The sequence below is a fragment of the Protomyctophum bolini genome, assembly GCF_963924005.1.
Source record: "Protomyctophum bolini genome assembly, chromosome: 14".
Taxonomy (NCBI): domain Eukaryota; kingdom Metazoa; phylum Chordata; class Actinopteri; order Myctophiformes; family Myctophidae; genus Protomyctophum; species Protomyctophum bolini.
In genome coordinates, this window is record NC_137875.1 from 20,387,241 (window position 1) to 20,405,141 (window position 17,901).

Here is a 17,901-nt window from a genome sequence, read left to right on the forward strand (position 1 = left end):
AGTATTTTCATATACTCCGAGGGGCTTGCGCAGGCACACTTGCATGCACTCACACACACACACACACACACACACAGACGCACACACACACAAATGTATGCGCATGCATAAAATGCAGGGATTGGTTGGCATTTGCAGCAATTATGAAGCTATTAAATCAATGAATACCTAACAGTCAATGGTTGACAGGCTTTCTTCAATGTAATACAAATTGGTTTTATTAAACTGCCCCCTTGTAAAAAATTCTCTGCGCCCGACCCCCCCCCCCCCCCCAATTATCCCAACCCACCCCGCCTCCTCCTTCTCATTCTCCCGTACCCCACTCTTCAGCAGCAATAACATTTGTAAATGTCATCGTCCTTAATTCGGCGGAGACAAAGCATGGCTTATCGGTTTAAGGGAAACACATTGGGACGTGAAATTATTTTTAAGACCAAATGCCAGGAAAAGCTGTGAAAAGGCCACTGGAGCGGGATGGCTCGTTAGAGAGTCGCTTCATTAGTCACCACCGCCACCCTGTTCTCACACACGCACACGCACACACACGCACACACACACACGCACAGCCTCACTCATAAACTTCAACAGCAGCTCCTCATCAGATACAAACTTTTCCTTCTCTCACCCGTCCCCACACACACACACACACACACACACACACACACACACACACACACACACACACACACACACACGCTGCATGATTAGGCATGCAGCTCTGCAGGTTGGCAGCGGTGGCTGCTCTGTGCTGTATGTCCCTCTCCACTCTGCTGTCCCACTTTGGCGTTGCTCCCTTAGATTTTGACAGCTCAGCAACTTTTTAAGCAGTCACAAATTCATTCCTCTCAAGCCGTTCACTTTCTCTCCGTTTGTATTGCCATTTGCCAAGCATTTTCTTGGTATCTTAAAGATGGGTTTTTTGTATTATTTCCAGTTTTTCATGTTTATGAGGTGATGGTACTCCATTAGATCCCTTGGTGTGGTTATGTGCAATGATGTCTCCCTTTGTATTTAGGGTTTCTTCCGAGAGGCAGAAACCTTGACAGTCAAACGTGCCAATGAAAAAAACAGTGAAGAAGTGAAATCACAATATCATCCCCTCCCCTAACCCCTCCCCCTTTATCATACAACAACAGCTGTGGGTGCGGCTTCAGTTCAGGTGGATCACCACCCCTCACCACCCACCAGGCGAACCAGGCATACTTAATAAACTGGTGGGGGAGTGTCCACACGAAAAATACATTTATACATTTTAACAAATACTGTACATATTTTTGAAAAAAAAAAAAACTATAATAATAATACCTGATGATCATGTAAAATCATTTTACCTGCTCACTAGTCTTGAGAAAGATTGTTCACTCGCAAATTCAAAGGAAAAGAGGGTCCAGTTTTCCCACTGAAGAGTTTTCTTCCTGTCTCTGATATACACTATTTCTCCTCACTATGTATTCCACATTTCATCCACCGTACTTTACGTGAGGATGTTTCAAATGAGAAAGTACTGCATGTGCATACTGTAGCCACCGCCTCTGTTGGCCAGTGTTATCCATGTCCCAGTCCTCTGTTGGCCAGTGTTATCCATGTCTCAGTTCGTATAAAGCAGAATTTGTTCAAAGTTCAGGTTTTTTGGGTGCAATTGAGCTCAGAAAACCTAAAAAATATTAGACACAAAAGGCCTACAAAACATTTTTTTAATGTCACGATCCCTTTAAGCCATATACTTTGTGGTACAATATAGCAAACATAGCTGATCTACAAGCTCAAAGCATGTGAGCTTGTAGATCGACAGGTTTAGTTGTTTTTGAAACATTGAAAGTGGTTAACATAGTTTGTATTTCCTCACATAACGGACCGTACCATGTGATGTATTTCAAAAATGTATATTTGAATGGTTTAATATAATATTGAGACATTGACCATTGAATCAGTTCACACTGAGCATTTGCAAAAGCACCTCCTGACAACTACAGCATGGAATGCTGTTGCCAGTAGCTGCAGCTAGTTTTGGATATTCGCCCTACGAAAATATATGATTTTAAACCCAGGCATCTTTACTATGTAATGGATTAATCAACTGCGAGTAATAAACCCCACACGTACGTCCCCCATAAAACAACACGCATCATACGCAGCCTCTACGAACGCAACCCTTTCAAATGGCATACTCACGCACAACACTTTAAAACAGCACCTTACTTGTTTTTAGTTCCAGTAAACTGTGGGTCAGACTTGTTTCCTTGGCTCCACCACACACACACTTACCCCCCTCACTCACGCTGCTCTCAGTGTGTGTGAAGGGAGAAAGAGTGTGTGTGTGCGTGTGTGTGTTTTTGGGGGGGGTACGGAAGGAGGACAACGGGGGTAATAGCATTATGATCGAAACATCTCAGTGATTGTTTTAAACGCTGGAGGGCCGAGACAGCATCAGCGGCGGTTTCTGAGCCGCCCAGGCGGAGGGCTTAGCGAATAATCTGCAGGCGCCGTACCCTCCACATGCTTCTTACGTACGTTCACAAACATCTGGTTTTGCCAACGTTGGCCGGACACTTTTTACACCCCCCTTTTATGGCCTAAGTGGTGCAGTCCACTGTGTAATACCCTATTCATCACTCACCCAATCTGAGACCCCTTCCCAAGCCTGCCCACCCACCCTCTTTTCTCCTTTCTCCCCCCCTCCCCTCTCCTCCCCTTTCTCTTCTCCTCTCCACATCTCTTTATGAAGCTAATGAGACTGAAGTTGGCCCCCCTCTCTGCTGAGGGAGGGGGGATAGAGAGAGAGGGGGGGGGGGAGCAAAAGAGAAGACACAGCACAAGTTTGTGTGTGTGTGTGTGTGTGTGTGTGTGTGTGTGTGTGTGTGTCAAGCAAGTATGTAAGTAAGTGTGCACGTATGTGCTTGGAGCTTTTTTCCACTGTTAAAATAGCAGATCTACAAGCTCTACATATTGGCTATTTTCACATGTTGGGAAGTATAGTATTTGGGGCCTTAAGTGGCTTACTATTCTGCACCTCTTCTTCGTGTGTGTGTGTGTGTGTGTGTGTGTGTGTGTGTGTGTGTGTTTGCATGCCTGCGAGCGCCCACATTCGCCTTGATCCCATGAGTGTGTGTGTGTGTGTGTGCCTGGGTGTCTCTGTGTGTGATGTGCCTCGCAAGCATATCCACAGAAGGGCAGGGTCTGACTTGAATTCGGTCTCACCCATGTGCCAACATCACTGTGCCTGTCTGGATTCAAGACATGTTTTTTTCTTTATTTTTTTAAGCTTGGGTTCATTCACCAGGGACACAGCATGCTCCACTATATATATATTCGTGTTTGTGTAGACTTGCGGAGCCATTCTGTCTGTGCTGGGTTTGTGTGTCCTTGGCCACTTCTGGCTATCTGCCTGTCACAGAGGGGAGGAGGAGGAGGGCGGCATTATTATAGAGTCATTGCCATGTTGTTGGGGTTGTTGGGGCAACAAGGCATTGGGGGACATGCTGAATGGGGGAGAATGAGGAAGTCAATCTGATTTACTCTATACATTTGTTGTATACCAGTCATATTATTATGTGTTCATTGTGTGACATAATATCTGTCCTGTTGACTCATCACCATAGCTACAGCATATTGATGTCTTCATAGACACAACACACGTGGTCCAAAACGCAATTTTTATGCGTTTGTCAGTCCATTTCATATAGACTTCAACCCAAACCACATTATTGTAGATCGTCAACAAACCACATGTACTATTCTGTGTTTTTTCTCAGCCTGCCATGTTTGCCATGTTAATTTTGTTGGCAGGGTGGGAAAAGTATTCATATACAGTATATATTATATTATATATATATATATTTTTGCAATGCTAGCATAGAGATGTGGTTGCATTGCAAGCTGTGCCCAGAGTCCCTATTTAATTATTGTTGTAGTTTTGACTGTGTGCAGTAAAATCCCTCTGCTGATACCGTTCTCTGGGTTTTTGCAGGTGGAGGCAACAGATGCAGACCAGGGGGAGAATGGCAGGGTTCTATACAGGATTCTGTCTGGTGAGTGTTATTGTATACGCTTCCTTTACCCGCCAGTCCGAGCTGACGAGTTTCGCATTTTCCCATCCTGCTCACAAACATGCAAGGAGATTATCAAACTTGTATACGGTTCGAGTTATAATCTGAGCTTTGTGGGGTGTCACTGTCTGAGAGAGATAGAGAGAGACAGACAGGCAGACAGACAGACAAACACACAGACAGACAGACAGACATAAGTGAATGCAAACACATTGAAATACTGCGGTCAACTTTCTTTTCTTTTCAAAATCTTTTTATTCAGGTCTTTTTGTGTCAACTTTCAAAAGTATAGAGCTAATGGGCTGTATTTTGAGTGTCTTAAGTACCAGGTCTTATTACCTAACTTGAGTAAATTAAAGACCTGGAGGCGTGATCAATGCCATTTGGCTATTCTGAGTGGCCAAAAAGCATTGATCACGCCTCCAGGTCTTTAGTTTACTCAAGTTAGGTAATAAGACCTGGTACTTAAGACACGCAAAATACAGCCCAATGTCTCCTTCTTCTTATATGGATGTATAACTATCTCTGACAGAAAATGCACAACCTTTTTATACTTTCACAAGATAGTATTACCCAAAGTGTTAATGTAACAGATCCGTTTACACCTTTATTTTATTCCTTTTTATATTCAATATTTATTTGTACATACATTGATCATCTTGATTGTTTTGTTCCACTTTTGCTTTGGCAATGTCTTCTCGTGCCAATAAAGCTCCTTTGAATTGAACTGAATTTACATAACCATAATTATTAGGTAGTCCAACACAATATTGCACATATAGCCTGGAATCAGTGGTGGAAAAAGTACTCGCATTTTGTACTAAAAGTATCACCACTGCAGTGTAGAAATACTTACTACATTTACAAATTAGTAAGCTGTCAAATAAATGTAGTGGAGTAAAAGTACAACATTTGGAGCTGATATGTAATGGAGTAGAAGTTAAAGTATTGTAAATTGGAAATACTCAATTAAATACAAATTCCCAAAGTTGTACTTAAGTACAGTACTTAAGTAAATGTACTCCGGTACTTTCCACCATGCCTGGCCCTGGACCCAGAGCCCAAACCCAGAGTCAGGATGAAGTGAATGACTACAATGTTGTTCTTCCTATCAATTAGAAAGAGATGCTATTGGCTGACACGTACTGTGTAATGGCTTCTCTCCCACATTTTTCTTATTCTTACTGTATGTTGCTGCTCGCACGCTCTTAACAGGCACAGTTCACACACTATTCTATCATGCACCATGGCGCTTGATTTAAGTGCAGCCTATATTGCACCATCATTCAAAAGAGAATATGGTGCGTTTCATGATTTTTTTCCTTCTTTCATTTGGCCCATTTATCTCATTGATAAATACATGAGATAAATAAACTCATTACATTGATAAATGCATTATCAGTCAGACACCTTTTATGGGGAGCTCAGCGGCCACATAACTCGTGCCCTGTGTATTTAACTTGAAGCTGATGAAAGTGTTAGTTAAAGATGGAGCGCATGATTCTTTTCCACCCTTAATATGATCATCAGCTATTATTATTATATAGAGAATTATTTTCAAAAAAAGTGTACAGTATTTGTTAAAAAAAGATTTTTGTGGACATGCCCACCAGTTCATTAAAGGGCCTCTTCACCCCATTTGCAACCAGATCTTATTTTAATGATGTTTGGGAGTCAAGAAACACTTTCCTGGGGTTTTTATGTGGGTGAAATATCTAAAAACACATATTGCCCACATAAAAACCCCAGGAAAGTGTTTCTTGTCTCCCAAACATAATTAAAAAAAGATCTGGTTGCAAAAGGTGTGAAGTGGCTCTTTAAGTATGCCTGGTTTGCCTGGTGGGTGGTGAACTGAAGCCGCACCCACACTGTGGTTGTATGATACAGGGGGAGGGGATTATTGTGATGTCACTATATCACTGTTATTGTCATTGGCACGTTTGACTGTCAAATAAATCCTAAATACAAAAGGAAGACATCATTGCACTTAACATCCACACCAAGGGGTCTACTGAAGTATACTGTCACCTCATAAGCACATAAAAAAATGAGAAAAAATTAAAAAATCACTCAATGATTCAATCCATATACCAAGAAAATGCTTGGCAATACAAACGTAGAGAAAGTGCACTTGGTTTATAGGCAGCAAAGAGCATGTATAAATAATCTCTCTCTCTCTCGCTCATAATTTATTTGTGCGTGTGTGCATGCTGGTACTGTATGCATGTATATGAACACGTGTGTGTATGCTTTTGGGCACAGGCTGGAACAAATACAAATAGACGTCCTGACTGAGTGACGTCACTAGGCACTTTCCCGCAACCTTTTGATCATTGGCCTGATTCCCGCGACCTTTTCATCATTGGCCCCGATTGACAGCCAATGAGATTCCGCAACTCGTTCCCATGATCTGGCCGGGCAGAACGGAATTTGATAGATCAAACTCTGTTTGCCTTTCATATTGACAGCTAAATGAAGTCTGCTAAAAAGGTCCGGGTCAAGAATCAAATTGTTACATTAGGTCTGGTTTGTGTTCACACTGACTGTGCTGTGTTAAGCAACCAAAGTTTGCAAACATTTTTACAAACACACCATTTTTAGACTGTACCTGTATGTGGGTGTCACAAGTCCATGAGAGTGACATTATGTCCAAGGGGGCTATGTAGCTCTGTTTGCCAAAGAACGACACAATAATTCTTAGACGTTTACACCAAAAATGTATGTCTAATTATATATAACATATAATACAACATGCAGAACAAAAAGGTGCAGCAACGGCCCATTAACTTCCAACGTCTATACGGAGTAACCAGCGGGGCAGTCAGACAGATATTTTGTGAAGCCACTGAGGAAATCGGGATTTCCTGAAAGTTCATATAATGGCCTGTTGTGGCGCTGTCATTGGACCCAGAAAAACCCATAGCCCCATAGAAGTCCATGTATTTGGGCCCAACTTCACCTAGACTGTATTACCTTAATAAACATGGTCATGAATACTTTCTGCTTCCAGTCACTAGTTTAAAGTCTCATTTCTAATGTCATAATATTCATTTTGGAAAATGATGGTCCCTTTTATTAAAACAATTACCATAAAGTCGCGTATGTTTTGAGGGGTGTGGCTACCGCTACAGTCTATTATCGGGATTCCCCTCCCACTCGAGTCAAAATAAAAACCAACGGAGAAGAAGGGGGGAAGTCCCGCCTCGTTGTCTGGGCCAGCCAATGGACAGCTGGGCCAAAACGGATCTAGAAAGATGGCGACTTACAATACAAGGACTGACAGGCTTCATTTTACATTCATGTTAGACCCGGAGAACGCTTTGTCCATATTTTTTACAGTCTATGGGAGTAACGCACATAAAATGCCTCTACAATGACAAAAATCATCACCACATTCAATGCAACGCTCGATACTCAATAGCAATAGATACTCTTGTTAAGGTCAGACTTTGCGTCTTTTGAAGATCACACTTGCAAGTTCGCCTCGGGAGTACAAATGTACTACCGTACTCCTGTCCTCAAAGGTTTGTACCATCTCAGCTCGTTCAACGTGCACATACTGTATGTTCAGTGCAGATCTTGCAGACTAACAACGTGTCACGTCGATGTGCATGAATTGTCTGCAGGGAATAGCAACGGTCAGTTCAGCATCAGTCGGCTGACGGGTCTGGTGTCGCGAGGACTCAGGGCTCTGGATAGGGAGACCAGCAGCTCCCATGTCCTGGAGGTGGAGGCTTTCAACAGTGACCAGGGCAGCATGAGGAGCTCTGTGCGGGTAAGGAGAAACAACAACATCCGCCACTCCAAGCAGGTTGACCCATTAGACCTGAGGCCGATTATTAAAAAACAAAAAGTCTTCTAAATCCTAAAAGTTTTCTGCTCAGTGGTGCTCCACCTTTTTCATGTCATGGACCCCCAGAATTATCTGTACTTGGCCGTGGACCCCCATCTGAAAATATGTTTTTCCAGGGACCCCCCCAAGAAGCAAAGATATGAGTTAAAAAAGAATTACGCCACATTTTCAAACGTTTTCAAAAATAGCAGATATACAAGCTTGTAGCGACACTCGGTGCAGCGCTACGAGCTTGTAGATCTGCTATTTTTCAATAGCTAAAGTATAACGTAATGCTTAAAACACCAAAAGGGGTTCCTGTCCTGAATGGGTTAAAAGAGACATCAAATACTACGCAGCAAAATCAGCACCCTATTTGCATGAGCATGTCACCCAAATGTAGTGATGCTATTTTCTATTTGATTTCATTGATTTTTGAGGAGCGCCTCCTACAGTATGTCCAGCTTTGAGGGTTTGTGTAAACACAAACATTGAATGTCATTGACAATGAATGGCCAGCTTTGAGTGTTTGTGCAAACACAAACATTGAAGTCAAAATGAGGACGCAAATTATGATTGGCCGGAATGAGATGATGTATGTTGACAAGAGCGCCCCTCACTTTACACGGGTGCCCAGCTTTGTGTGACTGTGTGTACCCCATAGCGATGATTTGATTGGCTGAGCAGCACCCCATAGCGATGATTTGATTGGCTGAGCAATGTGCGTATTTAAGTGGTGGTTAATCTTAAGTAGGTACTTTGCACAAACAAACCGTCTACTGTACATCCATACCAGGTAAACGTAAGTGTATTTCCTGCTGGTTTTGTGCAATGTAGGCACAGCAGCGCAGGGGTGGAATTAAGTATGAGTGTGTGCGCAGTTGTGGACGTATGCACGAGCATGCATGCACCGGAATAGCAGTATTACTATGTTTGTCTCCTCTGCCCGTATATCTTCTTTATTAATGACAGTGTCTTACATTCCTATCATTAATGTGTAAATAGTGCTCTGGTGTTTACATAGAGTGCTCTGATGTACATAATGTTTTTGACGTTATGTACATTTTAATTTGAAATGCATTTAAATGAACATTAGTCAACTCCATGTGTAAACATGTGTAACACTTGTTATGTTACACGTAGTTCATGCGTGTTGAATACTAATCTAGAGTAGCCTATCGAAGAAACCACAACCATTTTGCAATGACTTTTTCCATCATTGTTGTCACAAATTAATCCAAAATCCAAAGAGCGTGTAATGTAATGGGGTGGCACCTGGAGTATTCTGGGTATGTCATCAACACAATGTATGCCACACCCGCAAAATCCCGGGTTTTTAGCGCTAGCTCCCCATGTTGTGCAGTCATTGATTACCCCAAATCTCTGCATACACGCACAACGCACATGCACGCAAACTAAAGCATTTGCTGCTCAGATTGAGGTAAAGGACAATGTTTAGAGCTTAATAAAACTTTAATCGACCTGGCGTGTAGAAAAGTAATCTTGATGCTGACATAATGACGCTCTGGGGTGAGGCTATCACTCATCACACAACCACTTCCGGTTCAACGCGGCTTAAAGACGCTGACTAAAGAGTCTTCTATTGCATTTTACTAGCACTGTACAGAGCCATCTGGTGGCTGGCATATATTCGGTTAATAAGGCATAAGTCAATTTATTTATTTTTTATGAATGCATTTCCCCCCGTCCCCCCCGACAGGTGATTGTGTACGTTGACGATGCCAACGATGAGATGCCAGTGTTCACCCAGCAGCAGTACAACAGACTAGGCCTGAGGGAGACGGCTGGCATCGGGACGTCTGTCATCGTGGTACGAGCCACTGACCCAGACACCGGTGGGTGGGACCTCAGACTGTCGACCCTCTAGCAGACAGCAAACACATTTATTATAGCCTACAACAATGGTTTTCAACCCTTTTCGTATCAAGGTCCATTATTTATTCGGCATTTGAGCCATGGACCACCATTTGATGAGCTTTAGCCTCTCGGACAGTTTATTTTGTCCACAATTCCATGCTGTATTGATGTTGGTACTATTTAATTAGGAGAGATGACAGGCAAACGTTGATCAACAATAACAGTTCTTCTCTAATTGTGTAGACTTCTTGTAAATTTAGTAAAGCAGATGTTTAACAATAATGTAACTCTTGAGTTCAAGATCTACAATATAAGGGTCCATTTGGTTACCAACTCTCCATCAGCATTCAGCTTAACACAGCCACAATACACGCCCGCGCCTCTCTCTCATATGTTGTCTGCTCTGCAGTACACTCATTCACATGACACTTTCCTCTCCCATGTTTTTGTTATGAGTTGGGCTGCCTGGATTCATTGTGCTTCCAATCGACATACCAGAGAGTGGCATATGTTGCTAAGTGTGGCATTTACCATGTTTACTTCTTGTTTCCAGGACTTCCTCTATTTACTTCCCATTGTATAACGTCTTGCCTAGTGTTTACTCATCTCTTTGCTGTGACAAACTTTGTCCTAAAACAACAGGTCAGGCCCAAAAACACAGTCAATGGGGAGGTTATGTTGTTGTGGGAATGGAAAGATAAAAGGCAGATATGTACATTTAGCATACGTATGTATCTATGTTTTATTCCTTAACAAATCCAGTGTGGCAGGACGGTGTTTCTCTGTCTCTCACCCCGTTGTCGTGCTATATATGTGATTGGAGCCGCTGTCTATGTAAATTGTGCAGCCTTTTATGGCAATAACCGAGTTGTGTTTTTTTCCCCATCCAGACAGGGCTAGATAGTACAGAGTGGATGGGATTATGGGATGTATGGGGCGGGTCATCCAAGCATGGATTAATTGCGTTAAAATTTCTGTTAACAGCCCTACTTTTTAAGTGAAACCAGTCTTGTCTTAGCTGTCTTGTGCATGTCCATACCTCGTCAGTATCTCACCGTCCACCGTGCATGCTGCTCTGCCAGGTGACGGCGGGGCAGTGGCGTATGCCATAGTGTCCGGCGCCGGACGCAAGTTCGAGGTGGACGTGAGCACGGGCCTGGTGACCACCGTGGACTACCTGGACTACGAGACTAAGACCTCCTACCTGATGAACGTGTCGGCCACCGACCAGTCCTCGCCCTTCCACCAGGTACTGTTGATGACCAGGCCCCGCCCCCTTCCACCAGGTACTGTTGATGACCAGGCCCCGCCCCCTTCCACCAGGTACTGTTGATGACCAGGCCCCGCCCCCTTCCACCAGGTACTGTTGATGACCAGGCCCCGCCCCCTTCCACCAGGTACTGTTGATGACCAGGCCCCGCCCCCTTCCACCAGGTACTGTTGATGACCAGGCCCCGCCCCCTTCCACCAGGTAGTGTTGATGACCAGGCCCCGCCCCCTTCCACCAGGTACTGTTGATGACCAGGCCCCGCCCCCTTCCACCAGGTACTGTTGATGGCCAGGCCCCGCCCCCTTCCACCAGGTACTGTTGATGACCAGGCCCCGCCCCCTTCCACCAGGTACTGTTGATGACCAGGCCCCGCCCCCTTCCACCAGGTACTGTTGATGACCAGGCCCCGCCCCCTTCCACCAGGTACTGTTGATGACCAGGCCCCGCCCCCTTCCACCAGGTATTGTTGCTGACCAGGCCCCGCCCCCTTCCACCAGGTAGTGTTGATAATTTCGTCGACTGATCGACTATGGTGAAAAATGTTCGTTGACTACCTTTTTTTCACAGAATAAAAACTAAGTTACCCTAGACTAAAATGTTAGGGGGAGTCGGGGGACTAGTGGAGAAGAGATCCAGTTAGTTTGTTTGTTTGCATGCTTAAAATAGTGTCATTCAGCCATTATGACAACATCAAGGAACCGCCAAAATTAATTTTAATTTTAATTCTAAAACTGAATGAAGTTTCATTCTAAAAGACTGTGATTTAAACTAAAATCAAAATGTTTGCACCCACCACCAGGGCTTCTGCACCGTCTACGTCACCTTGCTCAACGAGCTGGACGAGGCAGTGGCCTTCTTCGCCCCAGGCTATGAGGTGTCGCTGCGGGAGAACATCGCCACGGGAACGGAGGTGGTGCAGGTAGGCACGACGTGCACACACACAGTCACACACATGTAGACATCAAAAGGACCCTGCCCTTTTACCTCTTTGTAAAACTAAAACTGCCCTCTCGTCCCCATGAATGCAGATTCATGGGGATGAGAGGGGACACACACACACTTTCCTTTCCATGCCATACCCGAAGGCAGCATTCAGGAGAATTGTCTTTTTTCTCCAACTCTCCCTGAACTTCAACGCAACATTTTGTGTCGAATCAACTTGTCCTCTGCGTAGAAATCCATGTCGTACGCCGCATCTTCAGTAGCTAAAGAGTGCGGGGGTTGCGCCCGGAAATAGCTGATCTAGAATCTAGCTATTTCCGCTATTTATTTTTACCTAAAGTGCCCAGCTTTTTTAGGGAATTTCAGAGCCTGCCTCTCTATAACATTCTCTACACGGCCCATGGGTGCAGGTGCAGGCGGAGTCGGCCGACAACCTCAACCAGCTGACCTACCGCTTCGACCCCGACACCTCGCCGGCCGCGCTGGCCCTGTTCAAGATAGACGGCGTCACGGTGAGTCGGGGAAGGAAGGGTTATCCAAGATGGTTGCACGGGCAGGGGCCATCGCCATGCTGGACATTTGCCACGGACATACAAAATGAGTGGATAGTAATATCACCGGAAACACATATAGAGCTATCCCTGAATGACCATAACAGGTCTGTAACTCTGAGAGTGTACCAAATGGACCCTTCCGGGTCCATTTGGTTCCATACGTATTAGTATACATTCTCAGAGTTATGGTGGTCCTTGGAAATAAAACATTTGAGAACCGCTACTATGTCATAGTAAATCAGTGTCATACATTTTCTGAAGAAAACCTGGAGACTTGGGTATTATGACCAAAATAAGAATATTGTAATGGTGTGTAAAACAGACAATCTAAAATTACCGTCTCAGTTATGACACTACAGTACGTGATGCAACCAGCACAACACTTACAGTCTACCATGGCATGTTGTGAAATCCCTATTAATGCAGGGCACCTCAATATCAAATCTACTGTACTGTACTATATGCCGGTCAAATACATAGTCACATGGACCCTTATCAGTGCTATTGAGCACCATTTGCGTGCAAACCCTTTTTCAACAATATTGAACCAATGAAAAGTAGTAAAGGCTCTTGTATTGGGACAAAACCTCTTGACTCCATTGGACCCTATAAACTCCACCACCACTTCCTCTCTCATGCAAGTAATTGACATATAAAGTCACAATACCAAACTTTGATGAGGCAGTATTGCTTTGTTTTAAAAATATATACGGTTTTCTTTATATCCTGAAAAATTTATAATATTTCTAATTTCTTGAAAAAGTAACATTTTGGATTTTGTTGGGTTTCTTCCTGACAGCAGAGATACATTTGTACGTACGTATAGATTTACCTTCCATTGTCTCCATGCTGTTTGTCCAGGGTCGTATCACAGTGACAGGCCTGCTAGACAGAGAGAAGGGGGACTTGTACGCCCTGACCGTTGTGGCTGACGACGGAGGCCCTAAGAAGGATTCCACTGTGGTACGCCATTTAGCATTCTTAACTGCTCTTTCCCTCACGGGCACCGGCCAGCAAAGCTGCAGTGTTGATTTCGTCGACTAATACTATGACAAAAAAAGTATTTTTCACTGACGATAACTAAATGAAAACTAAGCTATGATGATTAAAACTAAGTCCAGTATAAGTCATTTTAAACTTGGTTGCATGCTGAAAATAGCAGATATACAAGCTCACAACGTGTCGCAGCGTGACGCGGTGTGAGCTTGTAGATTGGTGTGTAAAATCAGTCATTACGACGGCATCACCAAAATACATCTTAGTCTATAACTAAAAAACATCGCATGGATGCACCTGGGACGTATCCTCAGTGATGTATCCTGAGGTCAACGGGGTTTCGGGTCTCTCAACATCATACCCCTCACTCAGGCGACCCAGCCGGGAGTGATCAAGTCCTGACTTACGTCCCAGTAGCTACCCTCAATCAGTCCCGACTAAATCAACTGTAGATTTAGTCGACTAACATCTTATGCTATTTAGTCGACTAAAACTAGACTAACACTAAAACATTCCAGGTGACTAAAACTAAATGAAAACTATTCAAGAGACTATGACTAAAACTAAAATCAAAATTTGCTGTCAAAATCAACACTGCAGCACAGCTGTGGGCTTACAATGGCAGTTTTTGGGACACTTATTACCATTTGGCCGCAGCGCTTGCGCAAATCTGTGTTGCTATGGGGAGTCGGGACACAAATGTCTCTCTTCTAATGTGTAAACATGTCTTCTTCGTTCTGTTTTAGAAAATCTAATGGCATTCCTCTTTTATTCATTGCATCTCACTTTGGAAATACAGAAGGTAGGAGTTGACTTCTCAATCTCTATTGTAAAGTAAATATGTATATATTATTTTTTTCCCATTAATATATCAACTTTTTGAATACGTATCCTGCATTCATAGGTCATATTTGATCTTCTTGACGGTACGTTTTATTCCAATGATGTGGTAGAAAGCTCATTCATTTCATACGACTTCCTTGACAGGTGTCAATCACCATATTGGATGAGAATGACAACAGCCCGGCGTTTGACATCACATCTGACTCCTCGGTGGACATCCCAGAGGACATGGCCCTCGGACACAAAGTGGCGACGGTGCTGGCGCGCGACAAAGACGCTGAAGACAATGGACTGGTGAGCAACAGTAGGGAGATTAAGCCCTATATATTTAATTACACAACAAAAAGTGAATATAGCCGATCTGCATACTCACAATGTGTCACATTGCAATGCATTGTGAGCTTGAAAATCGGCAATATTTGAAACATTTTTTTTATGTTTCTTATTGTTTTGTCTTTTTATTTTTGCCTGTAATAATGACATGCCCAAAATGGGGATGCTGGGTTGAAATATGTAAGCAATATCACATTGCTGTTATACTGCAATTATAAGCATGGCTGTGATCTGGTTGAGTGCCAAAAATAATAGCCCAACCTTGAGTGTTCTGTTCCTTTTAGCAGTTCTAGGCTACGGCTGTATAGCAGCACTCACGGAATGCCTCTTATCCCACTGTGATAGCACAGTGGTGGAAAGTACATTTGGGGAAACTTCAACAAAATATATGTTAAAGGCGTTTAGAAGAATTAGAACACTTTCCTGGGGGTCTTTGTGGTTTTAGATATTTTAGATTTTAGCAGTGAGCCCAGTGTCTCTGATGTCATGGACACTGGGTTCACTTACTTCCTGGACTACATTGTCTACGTTGTCTCAGTAAGACAGCTATCCCCCTATCCATAAGGAGGAGCAGTGCACCAAAGCATTATGGGAATTGTAGTCCAGGAAGGAAGAGAGCCTCAGAGACACTGGGCTCACGGCTAAAATCTAAAATATCTATAACCACATATAATACACATAAAGACCCCCAGGAAAGTAAATCTTCTAAGCGTCATTATCATATATGTGTCCCTTTAAGTACTGTATTTAGGTTCAATTGTGAGGCATTTATTTGTACTTTACTTGAGTATTTCCAATATCCAATAGTTGTCTCCACCAGGCCGAAGGCATGGGGAGAGAATATGTTTTGCACTCCGTCCGTGTGTCTGTGTGTCCTTGTGTCCGTCTGTCTGCGTACAGCAATAATCTCCAGCATCGTTGGCCCGGCCGATGCCAACGACAAACCTCTGCCACATTTTTTCCACAACAGCCTGTTGTAGCGCCACCATGAGTCCGACTTTTGCTAAACACATTTCTGTAGATTACTAGCACACATTTTATCCATAGATGTGGCTTGTAGATCGGCTATTTTCAACGGAAGTGAAAAGTATACGCTGGCATATATGCTGTCTATGGGAACGGATTTATTTAGAATCCTAAATCCTAAATCTCGGATTATCTCTGTTTTTTGCAGCTCATTTCTATAAACGATATGAACAGTGGTTACAAAATGTATGTTTTGGTCGAACATTCGCAATACTACGACATGTTACATAATGATTTTACACTTCCTGTTTCTCCGTGTCCGAGTGAAACGGCTTTCAAAATAAGACGGTTCTCAGCTGAAATGAATGGTGGCGATCTTTGAATATATATTCAGCCACCAGATGGCACTGATGAGTTAATAATTTCGTTTCAATATTACAGTATGACAATTCCTCTGCCTTCCTCTCTCCCTCTCTCTGTCTTACAGGTCAGCTTTAGTCTGGTGGCAGGCAACATGCAGGATGTGTTTGAGATCAAGACGGTGAATGACACGTATGGAGAGGTGTACGTCAACGCACCTCTGGACAGAGAGTCTGTGGACCGATACCTGCTAAAGGTCAGACAGTGACCAGCGACCATGCACTATACTTGGTTATGTTCTACCTGCTAAAGGTCAGACAGTACCAGCGACAATGCACTACTTGGTTATGTTCTTCTGCAAAGTGTAAACCCAACCTTTTTATTTCGTCTAAATGTGCAGCGTATCTAAGCGTATTTGCACGAGTACATCCTCGCCGCCGTCTTGCATGTAGATCGGCTATTTTCACTACGTCTTAAACATTTGTTTCATAATGTATGAAATTTCTTTCAAAATTTCTGATTAGTTTTTCTTTGATTTCTTCAGGAAATTACAAAAAAACAAACAAACAAAAACTAAATGTAGGAAAGGACCCATAAAAATAGTTCCGCGGCCCACAAAAGGGGTCCCGACCCACTGTTTGGGAAACAGTTCTCTAAAGCTCTATAGATTATATTTCCTATTTCCATGCCATAATGTGTGTGTGTGTGTGTGTGTGTTATGGCAGGTGCGTGCCATAGACAGCGGCTCGCCTCCCAGATTCATGGACCACTCCCTCACCATCAACATCCTGGACGTCAATGACAACACACCTGTCATAGAGAGCCCCCGGGGCTACAACGTCAGCGTGAGCGAGGTGAGACGCACACGTATGCAGCGCACACACACGCACACGCACTTGTATTACTGTAGTCTACTAGGAAGAACGTCAGCATTTTAAGATGCCGATTTGATGCCGATATACAAGCTCACACTGTGTCGTTAGGCGTCGCACAAAATGCCCAATCCTAGCCTGAATATTTATGTCTAGTGTTATCTATAAAACAACCATTTAGCTTGTGAGGACCAGGAACATTGTCCTTGCAATGTGATATTTCTCATTCTAAGTACTCACTCACTCAAACATTATGTTAACCTACTGTGTGTGTGTGTGTGTGTGTGTGTGTGTGTGTGTGTGCCTGCGTGGGTCCGTGTGCGCTTGACCGGGGCATGTCCAGAATGTGGGTGGCGGTACGTCGGTGCTGCGCGTGGTGGCCACGGACCGGGACATCGGGCCCAACGCCATGCTCTTCTACTACATCACGGCGGGCAACCAGGACCTGACCTTCCGCATGGACCGCGTGACGGGCGAGATGGTGACACGGCCCGCCCCGCCGGACCGCGAGCGCCAGCAGGAGTACCGGCTGACCGTCACCGTCGAGGACGATGGCACGCCAACTCTCTCGGTAAGACCACCAGTGGTGGAAAGTAACTTAAGTACAATTTTGAGATATTAGTACTTTTCTTTAGGTTTCCAATTTCCAATATACTTTCACTTCTACTCCACTACAATTAACTGTAGAGGGTTATTCTTGTCGTTCAATCTGTTGCTGACATCTATTCGCGGTGGTGACTGGAAGTTGGCTAGGATGTAGTTGGAGTGGTGCACAGCCAGAAAGAGGTTCTATCTGGGGGTTAATAGCGTCACACTTCTCACTACAGATCCCTCTTTTGGTCAGCCGTGGTACTGCAAAGCTCCTCTGCTAGAAAGGTGATGTGCTCGTTTGGCTGATTTGCATCGGCCAGTGAACATGGATTTTCTTTATCCACCTGCATTAGGCTTAAAGGCAGAAATCAGATGAGCTAATGATTGGCCCAACAGACCAGTGGTCATATATTCCAGT

General features: G+C 43.8%; 1 protein-coding gene across 2 annotated transcripts in view; it reads left to right on the forward strand.

Moving 5' to 3' along the window:
• cdh23 (cadherin-related 23) overlaps window positions 1-17,901 on the forward strand; it is a gene marked incomplete at both ends in the record, with an annotated part of 270,347 nt that overhangs the window by 187,809 nt on the left and 64,637 nt on the right. For both annotated transcript variants that reach the window (XM_080782539.1, XM_080782540.1), the window contains 11 exons: window positions 3,968-4,028; window positions 7,673-7,821; window positions 9,599-9,734; window positions 10,839-11,005; window positions 11,826-11,945; window positions 12,379-12,480; window positions 13,384-13,485; window positions 14,506-14,655; window positions 16,148-16,276; window positions 16,746-16,874; window positions 17,236-17,463. In XM_080782539.1, the coding sequence (XP_080638665.1) occupies window positions 3,968-4,028; window positions 7,673-7,821; window positions 9,599-9,734; window positions 10,839-11,005; window positions 11,826-11,945; window positions 12,379-12,480; window positions 13,384-13,485; window positions 14,506-14,655; window positions 16,148-16,276; window positions 16,746-16,874; window positions 17,236-17,463 (1,473 nt within the window). The remainder of the gene's footprint in view (window positions 1-3,967; window positions 4,029-7,672; window positions 7,822-9,598; window positions 9,735-10,838; window positions 11,006-11,825; window positions 11,946-12,378; window positions 12,481-13,383; window positions 13,486-14,505; window positions 14,656-16,147; window positions 16,277-16,745; window positions 16,875-17,235; window positions 17,464-17,901) is intronic.